At 34.2% G+C, this 24,117-nt stretch overlaps 3 protein-coding genes across 4 annotated transcripts in view; 2 read left to right on the top strand and 1 right to left on the bottom strand.

Annotated features, from left to right (window-relative positions):
• The first annotated feature begins 996 nt into the window (after positions 1-996).
• On the top strand, positions 997-13,371 carry cd151 (CD151 molecule). Of its 2 annotated transcripts, XM_073831953.1 has the most exons (9): positions 997-1,952; positions 3,892-3,973; positions 4,154-4,345; positions 9,726-9,800; positions 10,100-10,120; positions 10,487-10,591; positions 12,501-12,656; positions 12,870-12,956; positions 13,053-13,371. In XM_073831953.1, the coding sequence occupies exons 2-9, from the start codon at positions 3,893-3,895 to the stop codon at positions 13,110-13,112; spliced, it is 777 nt and encodes a 258-aa protein (XP_073688054.1). In that variant the 5' UTR covers positions 997-1,952; position 3,892; the 3' UTR covers positions 13,113-13,371. The 2 variants fall into 2 exon arrangements, with proteins under 2 accessions (XP_073688054.1, XP_073688055.1); XM_073831954.1 differs by lacking the exon at positions 10,100-10,120 and having other exon boundaries at positions 1,002-1,952.
• Positions 13,372-14,994: 1,623 nt separating this feature from the next.
• gatd1 (glutamine amidotransferase class 1 domain containing 1) lies at positions 14,995-21,445 on the top strand. Its single transcript, XM_073831456.1, has 7 exons — positions 14,995-15,226; positions 17,949-18,025; positions 18,132-18,237; positions 18,315-18,422; positions 18,502-18,593; positions 18,682-18,775; positions 20,544-21,445. The coding sequence occupies exons 1-7, from the start codon at positions 15,178-15,180 to the stop codon at positions 20,657-20,659; spliced, it is 642 nt and encodes a 213-aa protein (XP_073687557.1). The 5' UTR covers positions 14,995-15,177; the 3' UTR covers positions 20,660-21,445.
• Positions 21,446-21,456: 11 nt separating this feature from the next.
• The window catches only part of chid1 (chitinase domain containing 1), a 12,986-nt gene continuing 10,325 nt past the window's right edge, over positions 21,457-24,117 (bottom strand). The window contains exons 11-13 of the mRNA XM_073831455.1: positions 21,929-22,009; positions 21,759-21,801; positions 21,457-21,680 (exon numbers count right to left, since the gene is read on the bottom strand). Coding sequence (XP_073687556.1) covers positions 21,582-21,680; positions 21,759-21,801; positions 21,929-22,009 — 223 coding nt within the window. The 3' untranslated portion in view covers positions 21,457-21,581. The remainder of the gene's footprint in view (positions 21,681-21,758; positions 21,802-21,928; positions 22,010-24,117) is intronic.

Below are 24,117 nucleotides of genomic sequence, written 5' to 3'. Positions count from 1 at the left end.
AAATTAGTGAGAGTGTATTTAGCATGTGCATTAATCTGTTTATGTTGACTGTGTGTGACCCTGTGATTGGTTTATGTGATTAGACAGATTATCACTGTGTGTGTTTATGTGTGTGATTTGATAGGAAAAGATGGCTGAGGGGGCGTGTCTGATGTTGCTAGGCAATAAGACCGACCTGGCGACCACAGACAGAAGGGAGGTGACTAGAGCACAAGGCCGCAGACTGGCAGAGGTGATGAATGACCCAGCTCATCGTTTCCGACTGATCTCAGTCAGTTTGCATGTGTCCTGTTTGTATAATGAGATTTGATGTCGTGTATCTTGACAGCAGTACCAGGCTGACTTCTATGAATGCAGTGCCAAGAGTGGACACCAGGTGGAGGAGGCCATGATCCACCTGACCAGGTGTGAAACTGGATTAAAGATGTTTCATATTTGGCGTTGACAAGTGAAATGTCCTTTTTCAGTACATTAAATACTATTAAATAATATAATGACTATTTAATTATTGCTAAAGTAGCGATTCAAATAAAAAAAATACATATATTTTCCTCAGGTTACTTGCCTCACAGCAGGACAAACAATGCGAGTCTGCGCTCCGTCTGGATGCGTCTGCCAACAGAGGGCGCTGCTGCAAATAAACAGAATTCAACCAGAGAGCTAAATAAATAATCATTTTCAGCAAGATAAAAGGTTATAAAACACTATGGGGCCGTGCTAATATCATTCTAACATTACTACACACTGGCGATCTGTTACACAAAACTATATGTGTGGTACACAATGTTTTCTGTGCTCAAATACACTACCAGTCAAAAGTTTTTGAACAGAAGGATTTTTAATGTTTTTTTTAAGTCTCCTCTGCTCACCAAGCCTGCATTTATTTGATCTAAAGTACAGCATAAACAGTAATATATTTTTACTATTTAAAATAACTGCTTTCTATTTGAATATATTTTAAAATATAATTTATTTTTGTGATCAAAGCTACATTTTCAGCATCATTACGTAAGTATTCAGTGTCACATGATCCTTCAGAAATCATTCTAATATGCTCATTTGCTGTTCAAGAAACATTTATTATGATAGAAATTGATAGTTTTATTTAGCAAGGATGCTTTAAATTGATCAAAAATTATGATAAATACATTTATAATGTTACAAAAGATTTCTACTTCAGATAAATGCTGTTCTTTTGAACTTTCGATTCATCAAAGAGACCTGAAGAAATTTCAACTCAGCTGTTTTCAACATAATAATAATAATAAATGTTTTTTAAGTAGCAAATCAGAGTAGTAGAATGATTTCTGAAGGATCATGTGACACTGAAGACTGGAGTGCTGATGTTAAAAATTCAGCTTTGAATCACAGTAATAAATTACATTCAAAACAGTTATTTTAAATGGTAAAAATATATAAAATTGTACTGCTCTTGTTCTTTGGATCAAATAAATACAGGCTTGGCGAGCAGAAGATATTTAAAAAAAAAACATTAAAAAACTTGCTGTTCAAAAACTTTTGACTGGTAGTGTACATTTATACATCAGTCTAATGTTACAAAGTAATGTCTGTATGAGTATTTGTATAACTGTTATAAGTATTATTTTGTGGACAAAAATGCGTTTTTGAAAACCCAAAATTCAATGATATGCTTACATAACTGTTTTCTATTTAAGTACTGTACATAAACACTGTTTTCAGGACTTGAGGAATAAATCTTATATGTTCTAGAGCGCCGTCTCTCTGCGCTTCGTGTTATTACTCTAGTGCGTAGTGTGGCGTGAACTTGTGCGCGCCCCCTAAACTATAGAAGCCCACTGACGCGAGCGAGCAGTGCCCACTACAAACACAACAGACAGAAGGACACGGACACCTGGAGTAAAAACCGACTCTCAAACAGAATTGATCAAATACGATCTACAGCGAAAGATTCATTCAATCACGTTTTTCAGGTGGGTGCGTTATTTTAAAAACGAACTTTTATTATTCTTCTGAAATCGTTCGTTTGCATGTCATAAGTGGGCAGCGTTTGTATTATAGTGTGATTTATGAGTTTGTGTATAAAAGTAAATGACACTTTTTTTAAGTAAAGTAGCCTGTTGTTATTTTCTATTTTTAATTTGTCTTTGTAGTGACTTTCATTTAAAGCGTCTTAAACGTAGGCTACTCATAATGTTTGTTTTAATGTAATACACTAATGATGCACTTTTATAATTAGAGTCTTGTAGTATGATACAGTGTCAGTTGCAGGTAACGGGATCTGTAATAAATGCCTCAGATTCTTCAGATGGTGAGGTGCGACAGATTTAAAATGAACCAGGAGACATGAACACAATTTAGTCTGTGACATAAACAGTATGAGACACAGATGATGCTTTAAAAAATCTAAATATTGAGAAAATCGTCTTTAAAGTTGTCCTAATGAAGTTCTTAGCCATGCATATTACTTATCAAAAATTTAATTTTGATATATTTATGGTTGACAAAATCTCCTAATGGAACATGATCTTTACTTAATATCCTAATGACTTTTGGCATTAAAGAAAAAGCGACCATTTTGACCCATACAATGTATTGTTGTCTATTGCTACAAACATTCCAGCGCTACTTAAAGGAGTAGTTCACTTTCAAAACAAAAATGTACAGATAATGTACTCACCCCCTTGTCATCCAAGATGTTCATGTCTTTCTTTCTTCAGTCGTAAGGAAGTTGTTTTTTGAGGAAAACATTTCAGGATTTCTCTCCATATAATGGACTTCTATGGTGCCCCCCGAGTTTGAACTTCCAAAATGAAGCTTCAAATGGCTCTAAACGAACACAGCCGAGGAAAAAAAAAAGGTCTTATCTAGCAAAACAATCTACATTTTTTTTTTACAATTTATATACTTTTTAACCTCAAATGCTCATCTTGTCTATCTCTGTGTGTACTCTCTGTAGAGATTAAAAAGTATATAAATTATAAATATTTTTAGAAAATGATGGATCGTTTCACTAGATAAGACCCTTCTTCCTCAGCTGGGATCATTTAGAGCCCTTTGAAGCTGCATTTAAACTGCATTTTGGAATTTCAAACTCGGGGGCACCATAGAAGTCCATTATATGCAGAGAAATCGTGAAATGCTTTCCTCAAAAAACAATTTCTTTACAACTGAAAAAAGAAAGACATGAACATTTTGGATGACAAGGGGGTGAGTACATTATCTGTAATTTTTGGTTCTTAAAGTTAACTACTCCTTTAAGACTATAACGGAATAAAAGAATATCATTTGCTATTTATTTACTGTCAGCAGCGTGTCCCAAAACAGACAGGTGTAAAAACACAACCCTAGTGTCAGTTAAGTCACAGTGAGTGGCGTCTGTTTCCCACACTGCAGACGTGTTAGGCTGGAGTTATATCTGCACATGGAGGCGGCAGGGTGAGGTTACTGTAGTAAAAGTTTCTCCGTCTCTGTGTGAGTCACTCATCCTGCTGTAGTAGTGGGACAGAGAGAGATCATGATTCTGGCTAAAAACAGTTTCCTGGACGGAGTCCCGCGTCCACACCCACCCCTGAAATTAACTGCACATGTTTATTTACTTATAGAAACAATTCACAAACATCAAAATGTCAGTGTATTACCACTTATTAAAGTATTTCAGCCTAAAATTAAATAGAAAAGCAATATTTGTCATATGGAAATATGTTTGTAATATTTACACCACTCTTTGAAAGTTTAGATCAGTATAAGGTTTGGTTACATAATTTAAAATTCTGTGTAAAGGAAGGGTTAGTCCTGTAGTAGATGAAGACCAGCCTCTCGGGGGGGATGTTAAACTGGATTCATGGTTTTTCTCAGACCTGTCAAGTGGATGCCATCTTGAAAGGGTTTGTAAAATCTATTGCCTTTCAGAATGGCAGATGCTGATAAAACCAATACCTGTGGGACAGTATGCCTCAAATACCTTCTGTTCATCTTCAATCTTCTCTTTTGGGTGAGTTTCTACTTTGTTTTGATCTTGGTTAGTCTGAGGACCTGTTGGAAAAATAGCTTAAAGTGGTTTACTGTTCATTTATCTGGTTTAACTAGCCTGTGCTAGTAATAATTAGTTGTAAAGCTTAAAATCTAACAGTCTGGTAAACTCTGCTTTCATGATTGTACCATGTCCTCCCAGTTGGCAGGTGGCGTTGTGATGGCAGTAGGAATATGGACTCTGGTGGATAAAAGCGACTACATCAGTCTTCTATCCTCCAGCACCTACTCAGCCGCAGCCTACATCCTGATTGCCGCGGGGGCCGTTGTCGTGTTGACCGGGATATTGGGCTGCTGCGCCACCATCAGGGAACAAAGAAGTCTTCTTATAGTGGTGAGAATGCAGAGCATTATGGGTAATGCCATGACTGACAGCAGACACATGTGTCCACAAGTCACAACCATGATTCAGGGGTGTCCTGTATGGTTGTGAAAGTTTTATGAGGGTTTTAAAGTGTTGCTATTGGTTGCTAGGGTGTACTGAGTATTTTAAAGTGTCCCTATGCATTTGCTTGGGTGTTCTGAGTGTTCTAAAGTGTTGCTATGCATTTGTTAGGTTGTTCTGAGTGTTTTTAAAGTACTGTTTTGCGGTTGTTAGGGTGTTCTGAGTGTTTTTAAAGTACTGTCATGCAGTTGTTGGGGTGTTCTGAGTGTTTTTAAAGTGTTGCTATGTGGTTGCTAGGGTGTTCTGAGTGTTCTAAAGTGTTGCTATGCATTTGTTAGGTTGTTCTGAGTGTTTTTAAAGTACTGTTGTGTGGTTGTTAGGGTGTTCTAAGGTGTTTTTAAAGTTTTGCTATGTGGTTGCTAGGGTGTTCTGAGTATTTTAAAGTGTCCCTATGCAGTTGCTAGGGTGTTCTGAGTGTTCTAAAGTGTTGCTATGCATTTGTTAGGTTGTTCTGAGTGTTTTTAAAGTACTGTTTTGCGGTTGTTAGGGTGTTCTGAGTGTTTTTAAAGTACTGTCATGCAGTTGTTGGGGTGTTCTGAGTGTTTTTAAAGTGTTGCTATGTGGTTGCTAGGGTGTTCTGAGTGTTCTAAAGTGTTGCTATGCATTTGTTAGGTTGTTCTGAGTGTTTTTAAAGTACTGTTGTGTGGTTGTTAGGGTGTTCTAAGGTGTTTTTAAAGTTTTGCTATGTGGTTGCTAGGGTGTTCTGAGTATTTTAAAGTGTCCCTATGCAGTTGCTAGGGTGTTCTGAGTGTTCTAAAGTGTTGCTATGCATTTGTTAGGTTGTTCTGAGTGTTTTTAAAGTACTGTTGTGTGGTTGTTAGGGTGTTCTAAGGTGTTTTTAAAGTGTTGCTATGTGGTTGCTAGGGTGTACTGAGTATTTTAAAGTGTCCCTATGCAGTTGCTTGGGTGTTCTGAGTGTTCTAAAGTGTTGCTATGCATTTGTTAGGTTGTTCTGATTGTTTTTAAAGTACTGTTATGCGGTTGTTAGGGTGTTCTGAGTGTTTTTAAAGTGTTGCTATGTGGTTGCTAGGGTGTACTAAGTATTTTAAAGTGTCCCTATGCAGTTGCTAGGGTGTTCTGAGTGTTCTAAAGTGTTGCTATGCATTTGTTAGGTTGTTCTGAGTGTTTTTAAAGTACTGTTTTGCGGTTGTTAGGGTGTTCTGAGTAGGGCTGTTGCGGTTAAGGAATTTCCCTTGCGGTAATTTTGAGTGGCTCAGTAGCGCGGTATGCGGTATTACCGCCATATAATTGTGTGTAGGCTGTTACAATGTAAGGTCATATTCAGAAATCAATAAACCGAAACCAAATCGCGTTGATATATGAAGTGAAGTAAACAGTACTTACATAGAAACCTAGCCAGTAAGAAATGCAAATTTTGAAGAAAAATGTCAGACATACTTAGAGGCTTTGCATCTGAAATCTTCGTGTATATAACAGTTAGCGCGCACCCTCGAGTCTGACTGGACGAGAGACTTTCTGTCAGTATTTCACCTGCGTGTTTTAGGCGAGCTGTCAGTCAGTGCAGTTTCATTTTTACGCCACAAGATGGAGGCAAGAGACTATCTTTGAGTAAGTCTTTAATCCGTTCATTCAACTATACGTTCAAAAACGCTTATTTATTCAAAGAGAGACGTAATGAAACACGATGTTAAAATCATTTTAACTTTAATCGCCACTTTTAAAGGCTCAGCTGACCAGCAGAGCATCGATGTTAAGACAGAGATTTCACTTTCGTTGGACATGACAAGCTAGTTTCACATACATACACGACTCGATCTGAAAGACAGACGCAGGTAATCGCACATGGTCAGTCGATCTCTCTCTCATTCGCTGTCTGTTTAGGCTTGTTAAGTGCATATCTACTGAGCCTCATAATAAACACATTATGTTATCATTACTAACTTATTACTAATTTAATATTCAGTGCACAGGCATTAAGTGAGAAGGGCAAATCCTTAGGAAAAAAGAAAACAGGCAAATATCGCGGTTGTTGCATTCCTCTGCGGTTATGCACGTCAATAGCGCGGTATTGCGATATTGCGGTTATCGCGACAGCCCTAGTTCTGAGTGTTTTTAAAGTACTGTCATGCAGTTGTTGGGGTGTTCTGAGTGTTTTTAAAGTGTTGCTATGTGGTTGCTAGGGTGTTCTGAGTATTTTAAAGTGTCCCTATGCAGTTGCTAGGGTGTTCTGAGTGTTCTAAAGTGTTGCTATGCATTTGTTAGGTTGTTCTGAGTGTTTTTAAAGTACTGTTGTGTGGTTGTTAGGGTGTTCTAAGGTGTTTTTAAAGTTTTGCTATGTGGTTGCTAGGGTGTTCTGAGTATTTTAAAGTGTCCCTATGCAGTTGCTTGGGTGTTCTGAGTGTTCTAAAGTGTTGCTATGCATTTGTTAGGTTGTTCTGATTGTTTTTAAAGTACTGTTATGCGGTTGTTAGGGTGTTCTGAGTGTTTTTAAAGTGTTGCTATGTGGTTGCTAGGGTGTACTAAGTATTTTAAAGTGTCCCTATGCAGTTGCTAGGGTGTTCTGAGTGTTCTAAAGTGTTGCTATGCATTTGTTAGGTTGTTCTGAGTGTTTTTAAAGTACTGTTTTGCGGTTGTTAGGGTGTTCTGAGTGTTTTTAAAGTTTTGCTATGTGGTTGCTAGGGTGTTCTGAGTATTTTAAAGTGTCCCTATGCAGTTGCCAGGGTGTTCTGAGTGTTCTAAAGTGTTGCTATGCATTTGTTAGGTTGTTCTGAGTGTTTTTAAAGTACTGTTGTGTGGTTGTTAGGGTGTTCTAAGGTGTTTTTAAAGTTTTGCTATGTGGTTGCTAGGGTGTTCTGAGTGTTTTTAAAGTGTTGCTATGTGGTTGCTAGGGTGTACTGAGTATTTTAAAGTGTCCCTATGCAGTTGCTAGGGTGTTCTGAGTGTTCTAAAGTGTTGCTATGCATTTGTTAGGTTGTTCTGAGTGTTTTTAAAGTACTGTTGTGTGGTTGTTAGGGTGTTCTGAGTGTTTTTAAAGTTTTGCTATGTGGTTGCTAGGGTGTTCTGAGTGTTTTAAAGTGTTGTTATGTAGTTGCTAGGGTGTTCTGAGTGATTTAAAGTGTTGCTAAGCAGTCGCTAAGGTGTTCTGAGTTTTTTTAAGGATTGCTATGCAGTTGCTAGGGTGTTCTAAGTGTTTTAAAGTGTTGCTGTGCAGTTGTTAGGGCATTATAAGTGTTTTAAAGTATTGCTATGCAGTTGATAGGTCATTCTGTGTATTTAAAAATGTTGCTATGCAGTGTTTATGGTGTTCTGGGCATTTATTAGGGTGTTCTGAGTGTTTAACGTGTCCCTATGCATTTGTTAGGGTGTTCTGAGTGTTGAAAGTATTGTTATGAGGTTGTTAGGGTGTTCTGAGTGTCTTAAATTATTGCTGTGCAGTTGCCAGGGTGTTCTGAGTGTTTTAAAATACTGCTGTGTGGTTGCTAGGATGTTTTGAGTGTTTTAAGGTGTTGCTATGCAGTTGTTAGGGTGTTTTGAGTTGTTTTTTAAAGTATTGCTATGTGATTGTTAGAATGTTCTTGGTGTTTTAACATGTTGCTATGCAGTTGTTAGGGTGTTCTGAGGGTTTTAAAGTGTTGCTATGCAGTTGCTAAGGTTCCGAGCGTTTTAAAATGTTGTTATGGGTTACAGGATGTTCTGGGTAATTGATTAGGTCTAACTGTGTGGTTGCGAAGGCGTTCTAAATGTTTTACAGTGTTACTATGTGGTTGTCAGGGTGTAGCTTTGTGGTTTTAAATTGTTAATATGCAGTTGCTGAAGTGTTCTGAGTGTTTTAAAGTGTCATTGTGCAGTTGCTAAGGTGTTCTGGGTGTTTTAAAGTAATTCCATGTGGTTACCAGGGTGTTCTGGATGGTTGCCAGGGTCTAAATGTGTGGTTGCAAAGGTGTTTTAAGTGTTTTACAGTGTTGCTATGTGGTTGCCAGGGTGTAGCTGTTTGGTTGCTAAGGTGTTCTGATTGTTTATAAAGATTTGCTATGTGGTTGCTAGGGTGTTCTAGGTGATTGCCAGGGTGTAGCTGTGCCATTGCTAAGGTTTTCTAATGCTGCGTCCAAAATCGCATACTTCCCTACTATATAGTATGCGAAAAACAGAATGTGTGGTAAGTAGTATGTCCAAATTCATAGTATTCGAAAAACAACAGGTGAAATTTTATTATACCATGAGGCGGCGGGAAAGCATGTATGAATGGCTGTGAAGTGACGGAACTAATGTGGGTAGATCATGTGACAGTAACAACATGGCGGATGTAGTACGTCTGAATTTAATTCATATTACCCATATTTATACTACTGTATATAGAACATACTTTTGTAATGGTCGCGAAGTAAATTTAAATTCAAAATCAGCATGCGATTTCGGACGCACCTTTGTGGTTGCTAGGGTGTTCTGGGTGGTTGCTAAGTCAAAACATTCCAACCCCAGGTAAAAAAAAAAAAAACAGTGCAGGGTTAGTTAGGTGTGATGTTTTTATATTTATAATTAGTGGTTTGCTCAGGTAACTAACCCTAAATAACTCTAATTAGTGTTGCTTGACACCACAAACAAACAAAAGCTATTTTAAAAAAGGAAGAAACCAAATGAATGACCTTGGCTCTAAAAATGTTTTTGATGAATCATCTCAGTTCAGCCTGTGAACGAAATCAAGAGAAAAACCTCTGCCAGACCTTTGAGTCAGATATTATGAGTAATGAACAAAGTGGACAGTGTAAACACTGGATTACAGTAGCCATGTGAATTCCTGCACACAGAAGCCAGGAATTATTCTGGGAACATGCGGTCACTTACGTGACTTCTTTATGCTTTCTAAATCAGTTTGATGGTGCTCATATGTGTTGTCTGAAAGCTGTCAACATATCTGATTTAAATAAAGACTTTGTGTGTGTACCTTTAAGAGGTCCGACTTAGAAACTGAGTCATAACTTAGGAATGACGACCAGCAGAGAGAAAGAGAGAGAGAGAGAGGGAGTATAGAAGAATGAGAAGGGAGTGAATCCATAATAGAGGAATAAAAGGAGTGGTGGGCACAGAAAACAGAGGGAAAATACAGAACAAATACTGTCTGAGAGAAGAATAATTATGCTGTTAACCTTTATCAGCTGCGTAAAATTCCTCACATGCCACTTGTTCACATTTTCAACAGCTGATGAATATAACAGACATGGTTCTTAAAGGGACAGTTCAGCCAAAAATCACAATGTCAATATTTACCAAATATATTACTGAAACCTTTTTTGCCTTTTTGTCTCTATAGTTCCTTGTCCTGTTGTTGTTAATCTTCCTGCTGGAGATCACAGCTGGAATTCTGGCTTACGTTTATTATCAGGAGGTAAACTCACATTCAGAATGAGGAATAAATGCTACATTTCTATTTGTTCAATTTGGATGAATTCTCTCATCCTGTTAAATGTTTCTGTGCCTTTTTGTTCATTTTTCAACATCTTTATGTATGCATGTCAATAACAACAGGAATGTAATATGACATCAGATCAGGTCTTAATTTAAGCGTAATCTCCTCAGATTCACATGTTGAGTGTTGTATGTGTGCATGCTTTCCATCCACTTTCCTGCTTTTCCATCTTTCTAAACCCCTTTGTCTTCTTCCTCCTTTTCCTCTGTTTCCTCCAGTGTTTTCCTCTCTGCTACCAGGTAAACAATCTAGACAGAAAAAAAATCTAAATAGTTGCTCTAAAGAAACGGTTTGTTCATAAATAAAACACTGTTCTTATTTAATCATTCTCACGTCATTCCAAACTAGAATGCTGTTATTTTTTTCCGTGGCACTTAAGGTTACGTGAACATTATTCCATGTTCCTAGGAAAAAAGAACATTTGGTTTGGAAGGACATGAGGGTGAGTAATTAATGACAGGATTTTCATTTTGAATGGTTCCTTTAATAGATGAGATTTGACTTTGTATCTGTGAATGGAAACAGACTTTTACTGCACTTACTGTATAAGGAGACAGATTTCTAGATCTAGATGTGTGGTCTGATGGATTGATCTGTGATTGCAGCTGAACACTGAGCTGAGAGCTGATCTGAAAGAGAGGATGGTGCAAAACTACCAGCAGCCTGGACAAGAGGACATCACTAGAGCCATCGACAAGCTCCAGCAAGATGTAAGACAGTCATCTATCTATCTATCTATCTATCTATCTATCTATCTATCTATCTATCTATCTATCTATCTATCTATCTATCTATCTATCTATCTATCTATCTATCTATCTATCTATCTATCTATCTATCTGTCTCTCTGTCGTTCTGTCATTCTATCTATCGTTCGCTCGTTCTATCATTTTATCTATCTATCTATTGTTCTGTCGTTCTGTTCTGTCGTTCTTTTGTTCTATCGTTCTATCATTCTATCTATGTTTCCATCATTCTGTCTTTCTATCATCTATCTTTCTGTCTGTCTGTCTATCTATCTATCATCCTATCATTTTATCTATTTATTGTTCTATCGTTCTGTTCTGTTGTTCTATCGTTCTATCATTCTATCTATTGTTCCATCATTCTGTCGTTCTATCATCTATCTATCTATCTATCTATCTATCTATCTATCTATCTATCTATCTATCTATCTATCTATCTATCTATCTATCTATCTATCTATCTATCTATCTATCATCTGTCTGTCCGTCCGTCTGTCCGTCCGTCCATCTATCGTTCTGTTTTATTGTTCTATCTGTCTATCGTTCTATCTATCTGTCTGTCTGTTTGTCTCTATCTATCTGTCTGTCTGTCTGTCTGTCTGTTGTTCTATCATTTTATCTATCTATTGTTCTATCGTTCTATCATTCTAGCATCTAGCTGTCATTCTATCTATCATTCTGTCGTTCTATCATCTATCTATCTATCTATCTATCTATCTATCTATCTATCTATCTGTCTGTCTGTCTGTCTGTCTGTCTGTCTATCTGTCATTTTATCTATCTATTGCTCTATCGTTCTATCATCTAGCTGTCATTCTATCAATCTATCTGTCTCTCTGTCGTTCTGTCATTCTATCTATCGTTCGCTCGTTCTATCATTTTATCTATCTATCTATTGTTCTATCGTTCTGTTCTGTCGTTCTTTTGTTCTATTGTTCTATCATTCTATCTATGTTTCCATCATTCTGTCTTTCTATCATCTATCTATCTTTCTGTCTGTCTGTCTATCTATCTATCTCTCTATCTGTCTGTCTGTCTGTCTGTCGTTCTATCATTTTATCTATCTATTGTTCTATCGTTCTATCATTCTAGCATCTAGCTGTCATTCTATCTATCATTCTGTCATTCTATCAATCTATCTATCTATCTATCTATCTATCTATCTATCTGTCTGTCTATCTGTCGTTCTATCATTTTATCTATCTATTGTTCTATCGTTCTATCATTCTATCATCTAGCTGTCATTCTATCTATCATTCTGTCGTTCTATCATCTATCTATCTATCTGTCTGTCTGTCTTTCTATCTATCTATTGTTCTATCGTTCTGTTCTGTCGTTCTATCGTTCTATCATCTATCTGTCGTTCTAATGTTCCATCATTCTATCATTCTGTCTATTGTTCCATCATTATATCTGTGGGTCCATTATTCTGTCGTTCTATCATCTAGCTGTCTGTCTGTCTGTCTGTTTGTCTATCTATCATTCTATCATTTTATCTATCCTAAAACACCCTAGCAAGTACCTATCAACAACCAGAACACCATAGCAACTGTTTAGCACTGACATAACAACACAGAACAACCACTTAGCAACAACTTGACAACTCTCTAGAACCTTAGAAACCTTCAACCCTTTCAAGTGATTTCTAACATTTATGACAAGACTTTTTTTCAAGGCCACAATCTAGTTTCAAACTATAATCACGTGTGGATGTTTTAAATTTTCAACAGCTTTGAGGTTTATAGTCTTACAATATCACAACAAAGAAGACATTTAAACACATTTTTTCCTGTCTGTGAGCATGTGAGTTTATGCGTCATGGCAAGAATGAACTCTTTTCTCATTCCCTTGCTCCATCTGTTTTACGGTGCAGCTGAAGTGTTGTGGCAGTAACAGCTCAGCGGACTGGAAGGAAGGGGCCTGGATTCAGACCAATGCCAGGAGACGCCTGGTGCCCGACAGCTGCTGTAAGACCCCCACAGTGGGCTGCGGAGCTAGAGACCACCCATCCAACATCTATAAAGTGGAGGTACTTTCAGATGACTGAAAACATTTGATTGCATATTTATTGCAATGTAGTTCTCAGTTGGTTCATGTAAGCATCAACTTGGTCTTAGATGTTCCTCAATGTTTTAAGGCAAATGGCTCAGATCAATTCTGAGCTGAAAGTTCATACTGAGACTTTTCATTGCATACTTTGTTGAACATTCTGAGACAAGAACTTTTTTTTTTTTTGTCTCAGGGAGGTTGCATATCCAAACTAGAGGAGTTTATTCTTCAACATCTGATCATTTTGGGCTCAGTGGGTCTTGGGATTGCATTCATTCAAGTGAGTAGTTCTGATATAATTCTAGCGAATATGTTCACTCCTATTTGTATTTGTTGTCATATCATACATTTTAATCTTCAACCTTCTCTGTTCCAGATTATAGGGATGATGTTTACCTGCTGCTTGTATCAACGTTTGAAAGACGAAGTATACTGAGAAAGAAGACACTTTATTCACAGCAACACCAAATAAGCCTTCCTGCTGTCTGCGTTACTGTCTGTTACTGTTTTGTTTATGTTGTGTGTCATGAATATGTCAAAATAACGGAGGATGACAATATGTCTTGGCTGCAGGACAGTCGTTCTGGATAAGGAACTGCAATTGCTTTGTTTTAAGCAAAGACTTTTAAAAGCAGAGTGTTCAAATTTTGATTTTATTTTCAGTACAAATAAATCAGTGGAATTGTTTCATTTTATTTTTGTCAGTTTTACTCATAGAGTAAACAGATGCCTTCAAATACATACAAAATGGCACCACTTCAGCATTACAGTTTTTTTCAACTGCTTACACACAATATATTTACTTGTCACACAATTTCTGAAACCTGACACTCAAACACCAGAACCACACACCAAATCTGCAAAACCATACGCTAATTCTCGGCCTTTGAGTTTTAATTTTATAAAATGCTTTTTGCAAAACACAACTACTTTTTGCTATACACTACCAGTCAAAAGTTTTTGCACAGTAAGATTTTTTTTTCTTCTACTCACCAAGCCTGCATCTATGTGATCCAAAGTACAGCAAAAGCAGTAATATTGTGATTGTACTATTTAAAATAACTGCTTTCCAGTTGAATATATTTAAAAATGTAATATATTGTAATATATACAAAAAGCTAAGTTTACAACTTTTAATAGAAATAGAATTAATACATTTAATAGAAATTAATACTTTTATTTAACACAGATGCTTTGAATTGATCAAAAGTGATGATAAGGACATGTATAATGTAAAAAAGATGTATATTTCAGATAAATGCTGTTCTTCTGAACTTTCTATTCATTAAAGAAACATAAGAAACTCTACTCAGCTGTTTTCAACATAATAATAGTACAAAATATTTTTTAAGCTGCAAATCAGAATTCTAGAATGATTTCTGAAGGATCATGTGACTGGAAAAATGATGATAAAAATCTAGCTTTGAAATCACGGGAATAAATAACATTTTAAAATATATTCAAACATAAAAAACATTTTAAATAGGAAAAATAATTACAAATTTTACTGTTTTTGCTGTACTTTAGATAAAAAAAAATGCAGACTTGGTGAGTAGAAGAGACTTCTTTAAAAACAATAAAAATCTTACTGTTCTAAAACTTTTGACTGGCAGCGTATTACTTTTCTTTCGTACTGTGCAATACTATATTCACAACCACAAATGCTTACAGTAAAAAAAAGCTCAATCTTGCTATTTTGATTAATCAACATTTGCTTTTTTGATTTTACAATTTTTTTTATTTTTGATTTTTCAACATCTCTCTTCCAATTACTTTCAGTCTTGTACATAAACGTACATAGCGGCTCATGAAAAAAGAGCTTTAGGTTTTGAATAACTGTGTGTATATGATATATCCAAAAATGTCATATTATGGCCAAGGTGTTTGCAACGTAAGACAAATGTTTGCTTTTTTTGAGACGTGTTTGTGATATTTTAAATGCAGTGGTTCATTTTGCAAAAGATGTGAGGCATTTTGTGTGTGCAATTCGTGGATTTTTTGAATAGAGGCAAAGTTTTGGAAATGTGTGTAAGCAGTTGAAAAAAACTGTAAAATGCGTTGTGATCTTTATTATTAGTTTAATCTTAAAATGACATTACATGCTTTGTGTGTAACATTTGTTATATTAATAAAACGTTAACATTAATTTATTTTCATGAAATGGAAGAAATATTCAAGATATTCACTGTGTCTGTAGATTGTCTGAGACCGAGGGTGATTAATAAAATAAATATGATATAAAATCTGGAAATGACGTATCGGAACTATTTACGCGGGAACTGTTTTACCCGGAACTTTATAACCGACGGACCATGAAAACAAGCCGCTGATCAAGTGATCGCAGTCCTGTGTTTTTATAGTAAATTCAATGAATTTATTACATTTAAGTACATGTATTTAGTAGGTTATTGTTGACGTTAGTATTGCCATTATCGCTTGTTAATGGTCAGTGTCTGTAAACAGCGGGAAAAGAGTCAATTTGGTGAGCTAAAGCATCTATAATGACATCTAAACCTACATGTCTGATCGTGGCCAGTGCTGCATCTGCAGGTAAGTTTTAAAACTTCACGTAAAGTGTAAAATAAACATTAATATTTACATTAAGGTAACGTTAAACAGATTTCAGAAATGGAAACCGGCGGCATTTTCTATTTGAGTCGATGGGCAAAATATAATTGAAGTCTCACTTCTGTTATCAGTAACGTTAAATTGAATGAAACAATGGATTTTTTGTACGTTTTTGTTTTTAATTTGTTGTTTGTTGCATATATTATTACTGTAGTTAATAATTGACATGCCGTTTGTGAGTCGAACTGACCTGTTTGTTAATTTTTCTTATTGCTTATTTAAAACAATTCACCGTAAAGAGCACTATAAGACTTTACAAAACCACATTACCAAAATTATAATAATAATATAGAAAAGAGAACAGATTATAAATGAACTGTTTATTTTTTTACTGAAAAAAAATTACTGTTTAAATGAACTGAAACTACTTGAAATATTTTTAGCATTTTATTTATTTATGAAATTTTTAATTCATTTTTAGGCATTTTTTTCTTGTTTAATACAGTTCACCAAAAAGAGCACTATAAGAAGACTTTACAAAATCACATTACAAAAAATAAATACAAAAAATAGATATGAGAACAATAATAAAGAAAACTGTACTTTATAAATATTTGTAATATTTTTTTATTTGTTAATGAATTTATTTATTTTTTATGTATGTTTTATTTAATACAATTTGCCAAAAAGAGCACTATAGGAAGACTTCATAAAATCACATAACAAAAAAATGAAAAACTAAATAAAAAATAAATAAAAATAGAAATGAGAGCAAGGAATAAATAAAACTGTACTTAATAAATATTCATAACTTTATTTATTTATTTTTTTAGGTTTTTTTTTGTTCTTATTTAATACAATTCACCCAAAAGAGCGCTATAAGACTTTAATCACATTACAAAAAAGTAAATGAAAAATTATTTTAAAAAAGTATATATATACAGTACAGACCAAAAGTTTGGACACACCTTCTCATTCAAATGAATGAGAAGGTGTGTCCAAACTTTTGGTCTGTACTGTATATTTTTCGGTTTATTAAAGTTTTTACTCTACATTTGTGCAGTTTTCAGTGGGTTAGTGATATTTTTTTAAATATATAAAAATTAATAAATAAATATTTTTAAATGGGTTTTTATACAAAAACTGCTTTTTTTTATGTAAAATTCACTTTATAAAAGACCCACATTTCTAACTTTAATTCATGGGAATAACATGGATAATTTCACATGGTTTAGTGTAAGATTTTTGCCCATCTTTTGGAAAATCCAGTTTTAAAAGTAAAAAAAAACAACTACAAATAACTTTTACCAGTAGGTGGCTGCAGAGCTCCACTATTTGCTATTTGCTGTTTGACCACCTGAAAGATATTTTTTCACAAGTTTTTTCAGTTGAATTTATTTTATATCTACAGTACAGACCAAAAGTTTGGACACACCTGAATGAGAAGGTGTGTCCAAACTTTTGGTCTGTACTGTATATGAGAACAAATAATAAATAAAACTGTTCTTAATGACATTTTTAATATTTTATTTATATTAATCAAATTACAAAAAAATTAAAAAGTAAATGAAAAATAATGTAATTAATACCAAAAAAAGATATGAGCACAAGTAATAAATAAAACTGTACTTAATAAATATTCGTAACTTTTTTATGTATTTATTTGTTAATGAATTAATTTATTTCTTTATGTAATACAATTTGCCAAAAAGAGCACTATAGGGTGACTTCACAAAATCACATTACAAAAATAAAAAAGGTAATGAAAAATACTTTCAAAAATACATGTGAGAACATATGATGAATGAAACTGTACTTCAATAAAATATTTGTATCATTTTATTTATTAATGAATTAATTAATTTGTATTTTTTCTTACTTAATACAGTTCACCAAAAAGAGCATTATAAGAAGATTTTACAAAATCACATTACAAAAAAAAAAAAATAAATAGATATGAGAACAATAATAAATAAAACTGTACTTTACAAATATTTTATTTATTTGTTAATGAATTAATTTATTTTTGGTGTATTTTTTATGTAATAATATTTTCCAAAAAGAGCACTATAACACTTCACAAAATCACATTACAAAAAAATAAATAAAAGCTAATGAAAAATAATTTTAAAAATACATATGAGAACAAATGATGAATAAAACGGCACTTAATAATTATTTAAAACATTTTATTTAATTATTTATTATTTAATTAATTTGTATTTATTTATTTTAAATTAATTTAATTATGCTACGTACATTTTATCTAATGATCAATTTATAAATAAAATAAAAAAAACGGGGACAATACATTTTAGTATTATTACTGTCAGAGTCAAACAGAGCCTTTTCAAAAAAAGTAAATATAAAATAATTTCATATTTCGTATTTTCTTGTTTAAAAAAAAAACAAACAAAAAAGGCTATGTCTACATTTTATCTAAATAAAATAATAAATTTAAAGGTCATAATACATTCAAATTAATTTAGTGTTAATTATTTTTAGCGTGGCTTTTATATTTGTATATTATATACTTGTATATTATATAAATTTTATATTTATTTTTTTCTTCAAAAAAAATCTGGGTCTTTTAAAAAAACTAAATTTAACTTAAAAAATAAATCTTTAACAATGATCGTGTTTTATTAGTGTTTTCTGTTTATTATGAATGTAATCCATTAAACTACATTGTGTTTTGCTGCAGGAGTTTCAGCGCGATCGTTCCATCAATGTTTTAATTTGTGCAGCTCAGTGTTTAACCTGCAGACAGCGACACCTGGCGTGAGAAAACACACACTGCAGCATCTACCAATCATCATTTATACATTCACATAAGACACAGAATGTGCTCTATGCCTGAAAACTGTATCTTTTTATTGTCCCACAGGGGAAGGCCATTGACTTTGCGGGTGTGGATGACAGCACTTCCCGATGGGTGCAGGAGTTCAACGTCAAACCCTACGCCAACCCAGCCAAGCTGGAGTCTATCGATGGTGTGAAATCTCCCTGCATTCTTAAATCTGAATACATAAGTGCATTTCTAACTATCAGGATGTGTGGGATATTTCAGGCGCCCGCTATCAAGCGCTGCTGATTCCTGACTGTCCGGGAGCCCTGAATGATCTCGCCCACAGCGGGTCCCTCGCCAGAATCCTGTCCCACTTCATTTCTCAGCAAAGTGAGGGTCTTTGCTTTCTTAAACAGCTCAGGATTTACTCTGGGATAGGTTTGATTGATTGGTGTCTGTGTGATTGTAGAGCCTGTGTGTGCTGTGGGACAGGGTGTAGCTGCTCTCTGCTGTGCTACAGAGGAACAGAAGTGGATATTCAATGGCTACAGCATGACTGGGGTGAGTAATAATGCCATATGAATGAACAAACTATTGATTTAAGATGGAATAGCTTCTAAAAGCTCTTGCAATGTATTGTTTTTGACAGCCGTCTGTGTTTGAGCTGGTTCGTTCTGCTGAATTTGCCAACCTGCCGCTGATTGTGGAGGATTTTATTAAAGACAGCGGTGGATCTTACACAGGTGAGGTTCATTAGTTATTCCAAACTAGTTCGACTTACTATAATGTATTTCAAGTCTTCTGACAGCTTTTGTGTGAGGAGCAGCTTAAATGTAGGTAAATACAGTTGAGGTCAAAAGTTTACATCCCCCTTTTCAGAATCTGCTAAATGTTAATTATTTTACCAAAATAAAGGGATCGTACAAAATGCATGTTACTTTTTATTTAGTACTGAAATTTCACATAAAAGATGTTGACATAAATATAAAAATGACCCCATTCAAAAGTTTACACCCCCTTGATTCTTAATACTGTGTTTTTACCTGAATGATCCACATCTGTGTGTTTTTTTTTGTTCGGTAATAGTTGTTCATGAGTCCCTTGTTTGTCCTGAACAGTTAAACTGCCTGCTGTTCTTCAGAAAAATCCTTCAGGCCCTACAAATTCTTTGGTTTTCCAGCATTTTTGTGTATTTGGACCCTTTCCAACAATGATTGTATGATTCTGAGATCCATCTTTTCACTCTGAGGACAACTGAGAGACTCACATGCAACTATTACAGAAGGTTCAAACACTCACTGATGCTTTTGACTGAAACTTTTGAACAGAATGGAGATGTGTACATTTTTCTTACTTTGCCTAAATACCATATTTTTTTTATTTAGTACTGTCCTTCAGAGTCTACAGAAGTTTTGCAAAAGACAAAATCATTTAAATTTCAAAAAGCATGGTTTTTCCTTCTAAAGCATCAGTGAGTGTTTGAACCTTCTGTAATAGTTGCATATGAGTGTCTCAGTTGTCCTCAGTGTGAAAAGATGAATCTCAATCTCGCAGTTTAATAACCTCTAACCATTTAACTACTCTAATTCTTTCGTTTTTTAAACATCTTTTCATGACAAATTTATTCAATTATTTATTATTAAGAAAAAAGTTAAATACATATAATGACTATTACCTGTCAAAAGTTTTTGAACAGTAAGATTTTTACTTTTTAAAAAAAAGAGGTTTCTTCTGCTGCCTAAGCCTGCATTTATTTGATCCAAAGTACAGCAAAAACTGTCAAATTTTAAAATATTTTTACTATTTAAAATAACTGTTTTCTATTTGAATATATTTCAAAATGTTATTTATTCTTCTAATTTCAAAGCTGAATTTTTAGCATCATTGCTTCAGTCACATGATCCATCAGAATAGAAAGCAGTTATTTTAAATAGTAAAATTATTTCAAAATTGCACTGTTTTTGCTGTACTTCGGATCAAATAAATGCAGGCTTGGTGAGCAGAAGACACTTCTTAAAAACATTAAAAATCTTACTGTTCAGAAATTTTGAGATACTGTTTTGACTAGTTTTAACTAACCATCGAGCTATTGACAATGAATGGTTTTTCTGAGGTAAATATAACGTTACAATACGTGACATTGTTTACAAGCTATTTTATCGATATCTTTCATCGGTTGAAATACTCATTTAGCAATTACATATGACACACTCAGTAGAATTTTATCTTTAAACATACCTTTTGTTGTTCATTTATGTTTTTTTTCGTGCGATAACAAGTGATCGGTTCACTCGCGCTCCGCTTCAACTGAGGCAGGAACGTCGATCTGACATGCGCCACTTTAAAAAGCGCCAAAATGGTATTGTTTAGAGTTTGCAATAAAATCGTCAGAATTTGAAAGCTGGTAATTCGTTATACCACAACACGTTCATGTATTTTGGGTGACTTTCATCCACATGCTAATGGTATTTTTGTAAAGCGTTTTTTTAAAATAAAATTATTCCCTCACAGCGAGCATTGAGGACGCCATTCACGTAGTCCTGGACCGCCATCTTGTGACGGGCCAAAACGTTCAATCCACAACAGTGGCCGTCAATAACCTGATTCTGCTGTGCAACAGCAGGTAAACGCTTCACCTCTTCAGAAGGGAACAAGGAAAAAAAAAAATCACGAAATGTAAACCAGAAGTGTTTTAGAAATGACTGTTGGAAGCACATTGATCACAAATATGAAAATCATGTCAAGATGAATATTAGTTCATACCGTCTTCACTCCAGAATTTAGTTTATGAAATGACTTAAAGTGACATTTAAGTCAATCAAAGTTTGTTTTTCAGTCTATAAAATATAAATTTGACTTTAAATGCTTTGAAATGCATTACAAAAATTGTGTGCTCCTTTGAAAGCCATACATTGTAATACAAGGCTTTACTGCTACATATTTGTAAGTTGATAATGCCAGAGAAATTCACCTAGAACATTAACAATAATTAAGTCACTAAAATGACTTAAAAGTTCTGCATTTCAGCTTTTAAATCCATCAGACTTAAATTGTTAGTGCAAGATTATAATCATATTCTTTGGTTATTAAGAGTGTCACATGTTGTTGGTGAAGCTTTACAGGAATGTTCAAAAGTTAAGTGTAAGGTAGGGCAGTTTAACAGGAAATCCTGTGGGGGTTTTTTATGTCCTGTGAATACGTAGATCAAGTTAAGAATGTGACACTTATGAACCACTGATCAGTTCTGCGATAATTTTTTTTTGCTTCATTATTTTTGTGCTGCTTGAACAATGATATGATTTGCAATGTAAATCTAGTTTCTAATGTGCAGTATTATGAACATAAAACAGTATGAAAACCAAATCTGTACCTTAAATTGTATTCCTGAATAAAGGTTGTTTTACTGTGAAGAATGCACAACACGTAATTAAAAATAATTTTAATGGCATGCTCAACAACGGTATTGTCATAAATATCTGAAGTGCTTTGATAAATTGCACTTTATTATTTGGAAGCAAATCAGACAGACGGAGGTCACAGTCGAACGGCTCACAAAAGATCATAGAAATAGTCCAGTCCTTGTCCCAATTCCCACATGGAAAGTCCTGTTCCCAGTTCAGTTGCCAAGGCGATACGAAGCTGGAGAAACTAGAGGAGAAAAATAAAGTCCCATAACTGAATAATACTCACAATCCACTTTGATATTTTATATTGACCATTAGTTACCTTCAAAGTTGGGTAGTAAACAGCGTGCCTCGCGCCGTTACTCCTGAAACACAAGAAATGGTTTTATGAATCGATCTAAATATCTAGTTACAAACTTTCAGGTTACAGTTCACCATTTTGAGAAAGACTTCTATTTGTGTGTGAAATGCATCAGATGGTCTGTGTTTAACCTTTTGTAACTGAAGAAATGTTCTCCAGTGTTTTCGTCCCACTGCAGTTTGGGTTTCACTTCCTTCAGCAGTTCAACATACCTGAATGAAAATGAAGATAAAATATGATCTCTTGTTCTGGAAATCACTGACACATTTTTAAACATACATACATACATACATACATACATACATGTAATTAAATGTACTTTTTAAATGTTTAGTACGTGTTTAAATGTATGTATGTATGCATGTATGTATGTATGCATGTATGTATGCATGTATGTATGCATGTATGTATGCATGTATGCATGCATGTATGCATGTATGTATGCATGTATGTATGCATGTATGTATGCATGTATGTATGCATGTATGTATGTTTACATGTATGTATGTATGTTTACATGTATGTATGTATGTATGTATGTTTACATGTATGTATGTATGTATGTATGTATGTATGTATGTATGTTTACATGTATGTATGTATGTATGTATACATGTATACATGTATGTATGTATGTATGTATGTATGTTTACATGTATGTATGTATGTATGTTTACATGTATGTATGTATGTTTACATGTATGTATGTATGTATGTATGTATGTATGTATGTTTACATGTATGTATGTATGTATGTATGTATGTTTGTTTGTATGTATGTATGTATGTATGTATGTATGTATGTATGTATGTTTGTTTGTATGTATGTATGTATGTATGTATGTATGTATGTATGTATGTATGTATGTTTACATGTATGTATGTATGTATGTATGTATGCATGCATGCATGCATGCATGTATGTATGCATGCATGTATGCATGCATGCATGTATGTTTACATGTATGTATGCATGCATGCATGCATGCATGTATGTATGTATGCATGTATGTATGTATGTATGTTTACATGTTTACATGTATGTATGCATGCATGCATGCATGCATGTATGTATGCATGCATGTATGTATGTATGTTTACATGTATGTATGTATGTATGTATGTATGTATGTTTACATGTATGTATGTATGTATGTATGTATGTATGCATGCATGCATGCATGCATGTATGTATGCATGCATGTATGCATGCATGCATGTATGTTTACATGTATGTATGCATGCATGCATGCATGCATGTATGTATGCATGCATGTATGTATGTATGTATGTATGTTTACATGTATGTATGTATGTATGTATGTATGTATGTTTACATGTATGTATGTATGTATGTATGTATGTATGCATGCATGCATGCATGCATGTATGTATGCATGCATGTATGCATGCATGCATGTATGTTTACATGTATGTATGTATGTATGCATGCATGCATGCATGCATGCATGCATGTATGTTTACATGTATGTATGCATGTATGTATGTATGTTTACATGTATGTATGTATGTATGTATGTATGTATGTATGTATGTTTACATGTATGCATGCATGTATGCATGTATGTATGTATGTATGTATGTATGCATGTATGTATGTATGTATGTATGTATGTATGTATGTATGTATGTATGTATGCATGTATGTATGTATGTATGCATGTATGTATGTATGTATGTATGTATGTATATGTGTGTGTTTGTATGTATGTATGTATGTATGTAGGGCTGGGCGATTCTTTCGATTTTTTCGATTAATTCGAATTTACGTTTTAAGACGATTTAATTTTTTATTAAATCGAGGTATCGCGATTTTTTTAATAAAAATATTAGATACATTGTAATTGCACCAATGGCAGAATAATTAAGAGGCAATGTTGTCCGACCACATGATAGCACGCCTAACTAACCGCTGTGTTCAGAACGGAAAACAAATAACGCGTTCTGGTAAAATAACGGGAGTCACTAAGTGGACATGATTAGCTGCTTGCTAGCAAGTTAGCCTGTTATATTACATACAATTTCACTTATCACATAAACAGAGTAGAGAGATGATTGAAGACAATAGCGAATTATTTGCATATCAAGGCTCGAGTGCGACCAGCATATTTGTATTTGCGCTGAGTGGAGCTTCAAAGGTTTCTATGTGTTTTGCACATTGACTAATGTATCTCAAGTGTAGAGAGAGTGTAAATAAGAGACTGAATGGGCAGTAGCTTCGTTTATTATAGTAGAGCTTTGTGAGATTGCGAACTAAGATGAGTGACAGCTTTTAATCATTTTTAAGGGAGTTTGTAAA

Source organism: Garra rufa, chromosome 25 (assembly GCF_049309525.1).
Source record: "Garra rufa chromosome 25, GarRuf1.0, whole genome shotgun sequence".
Lineage (NCBI taxonomy): Eukaryota > Metazoa > Chordata > Actinopteri > Cypriniformes > Cyprinidae > Garra > Garra rufa.
Note: the sequence above shows the minus strand (reverse complement) of the source record. Positions and strands in the feature narration are given on the sequence as shown.

What these genes read in the sequence shown, in the direction of transcription:
- cd151 (XM_073831953.1), top strand. Translation starts at nt 3,893, where the DNA reads ATGGCAGATGCTGATAAAACCAATACCTGTGGGACAGTATGCCTCAAA. An exon ending in CTTACGTTTATTATCAGGAG is followed by an intron (nt 9,801 to 10,099) that starts GTAAACTCACAT and finishes TGTTTCCTCCAG; the next exon opens with TGTTTTCCTCTCTGCTACCA. An exon ending in CCAACATCTATAAAGTGGAG is followed by an intron (nt 12,657 to 12,869) that starts GTACTTTCAGAT and finishes TTTTTGTCTCAG; the next exon opens with GGAGGTTGCATATCCAAACT.
- gatd1 (XM_073831456.1), top strand. Translation starts at nt 15,178, where the DNA reads ATGACATCTAAACCTACATGTCTGATCGTGGCCAGTGCTGCATCTGCA. An exon ending in ATGGCTACAGCATGACTGGG is followed by an intron (nt 18,594 to 18,681) that starts GTGAGTAATAAT and finishes TGTTTTTGACAG; the next exon opens with CCGTCTGTGTTTGAGCTGGT. An exon ending in CAGCGGTGGATCTTACACAG is followed by an intron (nt 18,776 to 20,543) that starts GTGAGGTTCATT and finishes ATTCCCTCACAG; the next exon opens with CGAGCATTGAGGACGCCATT.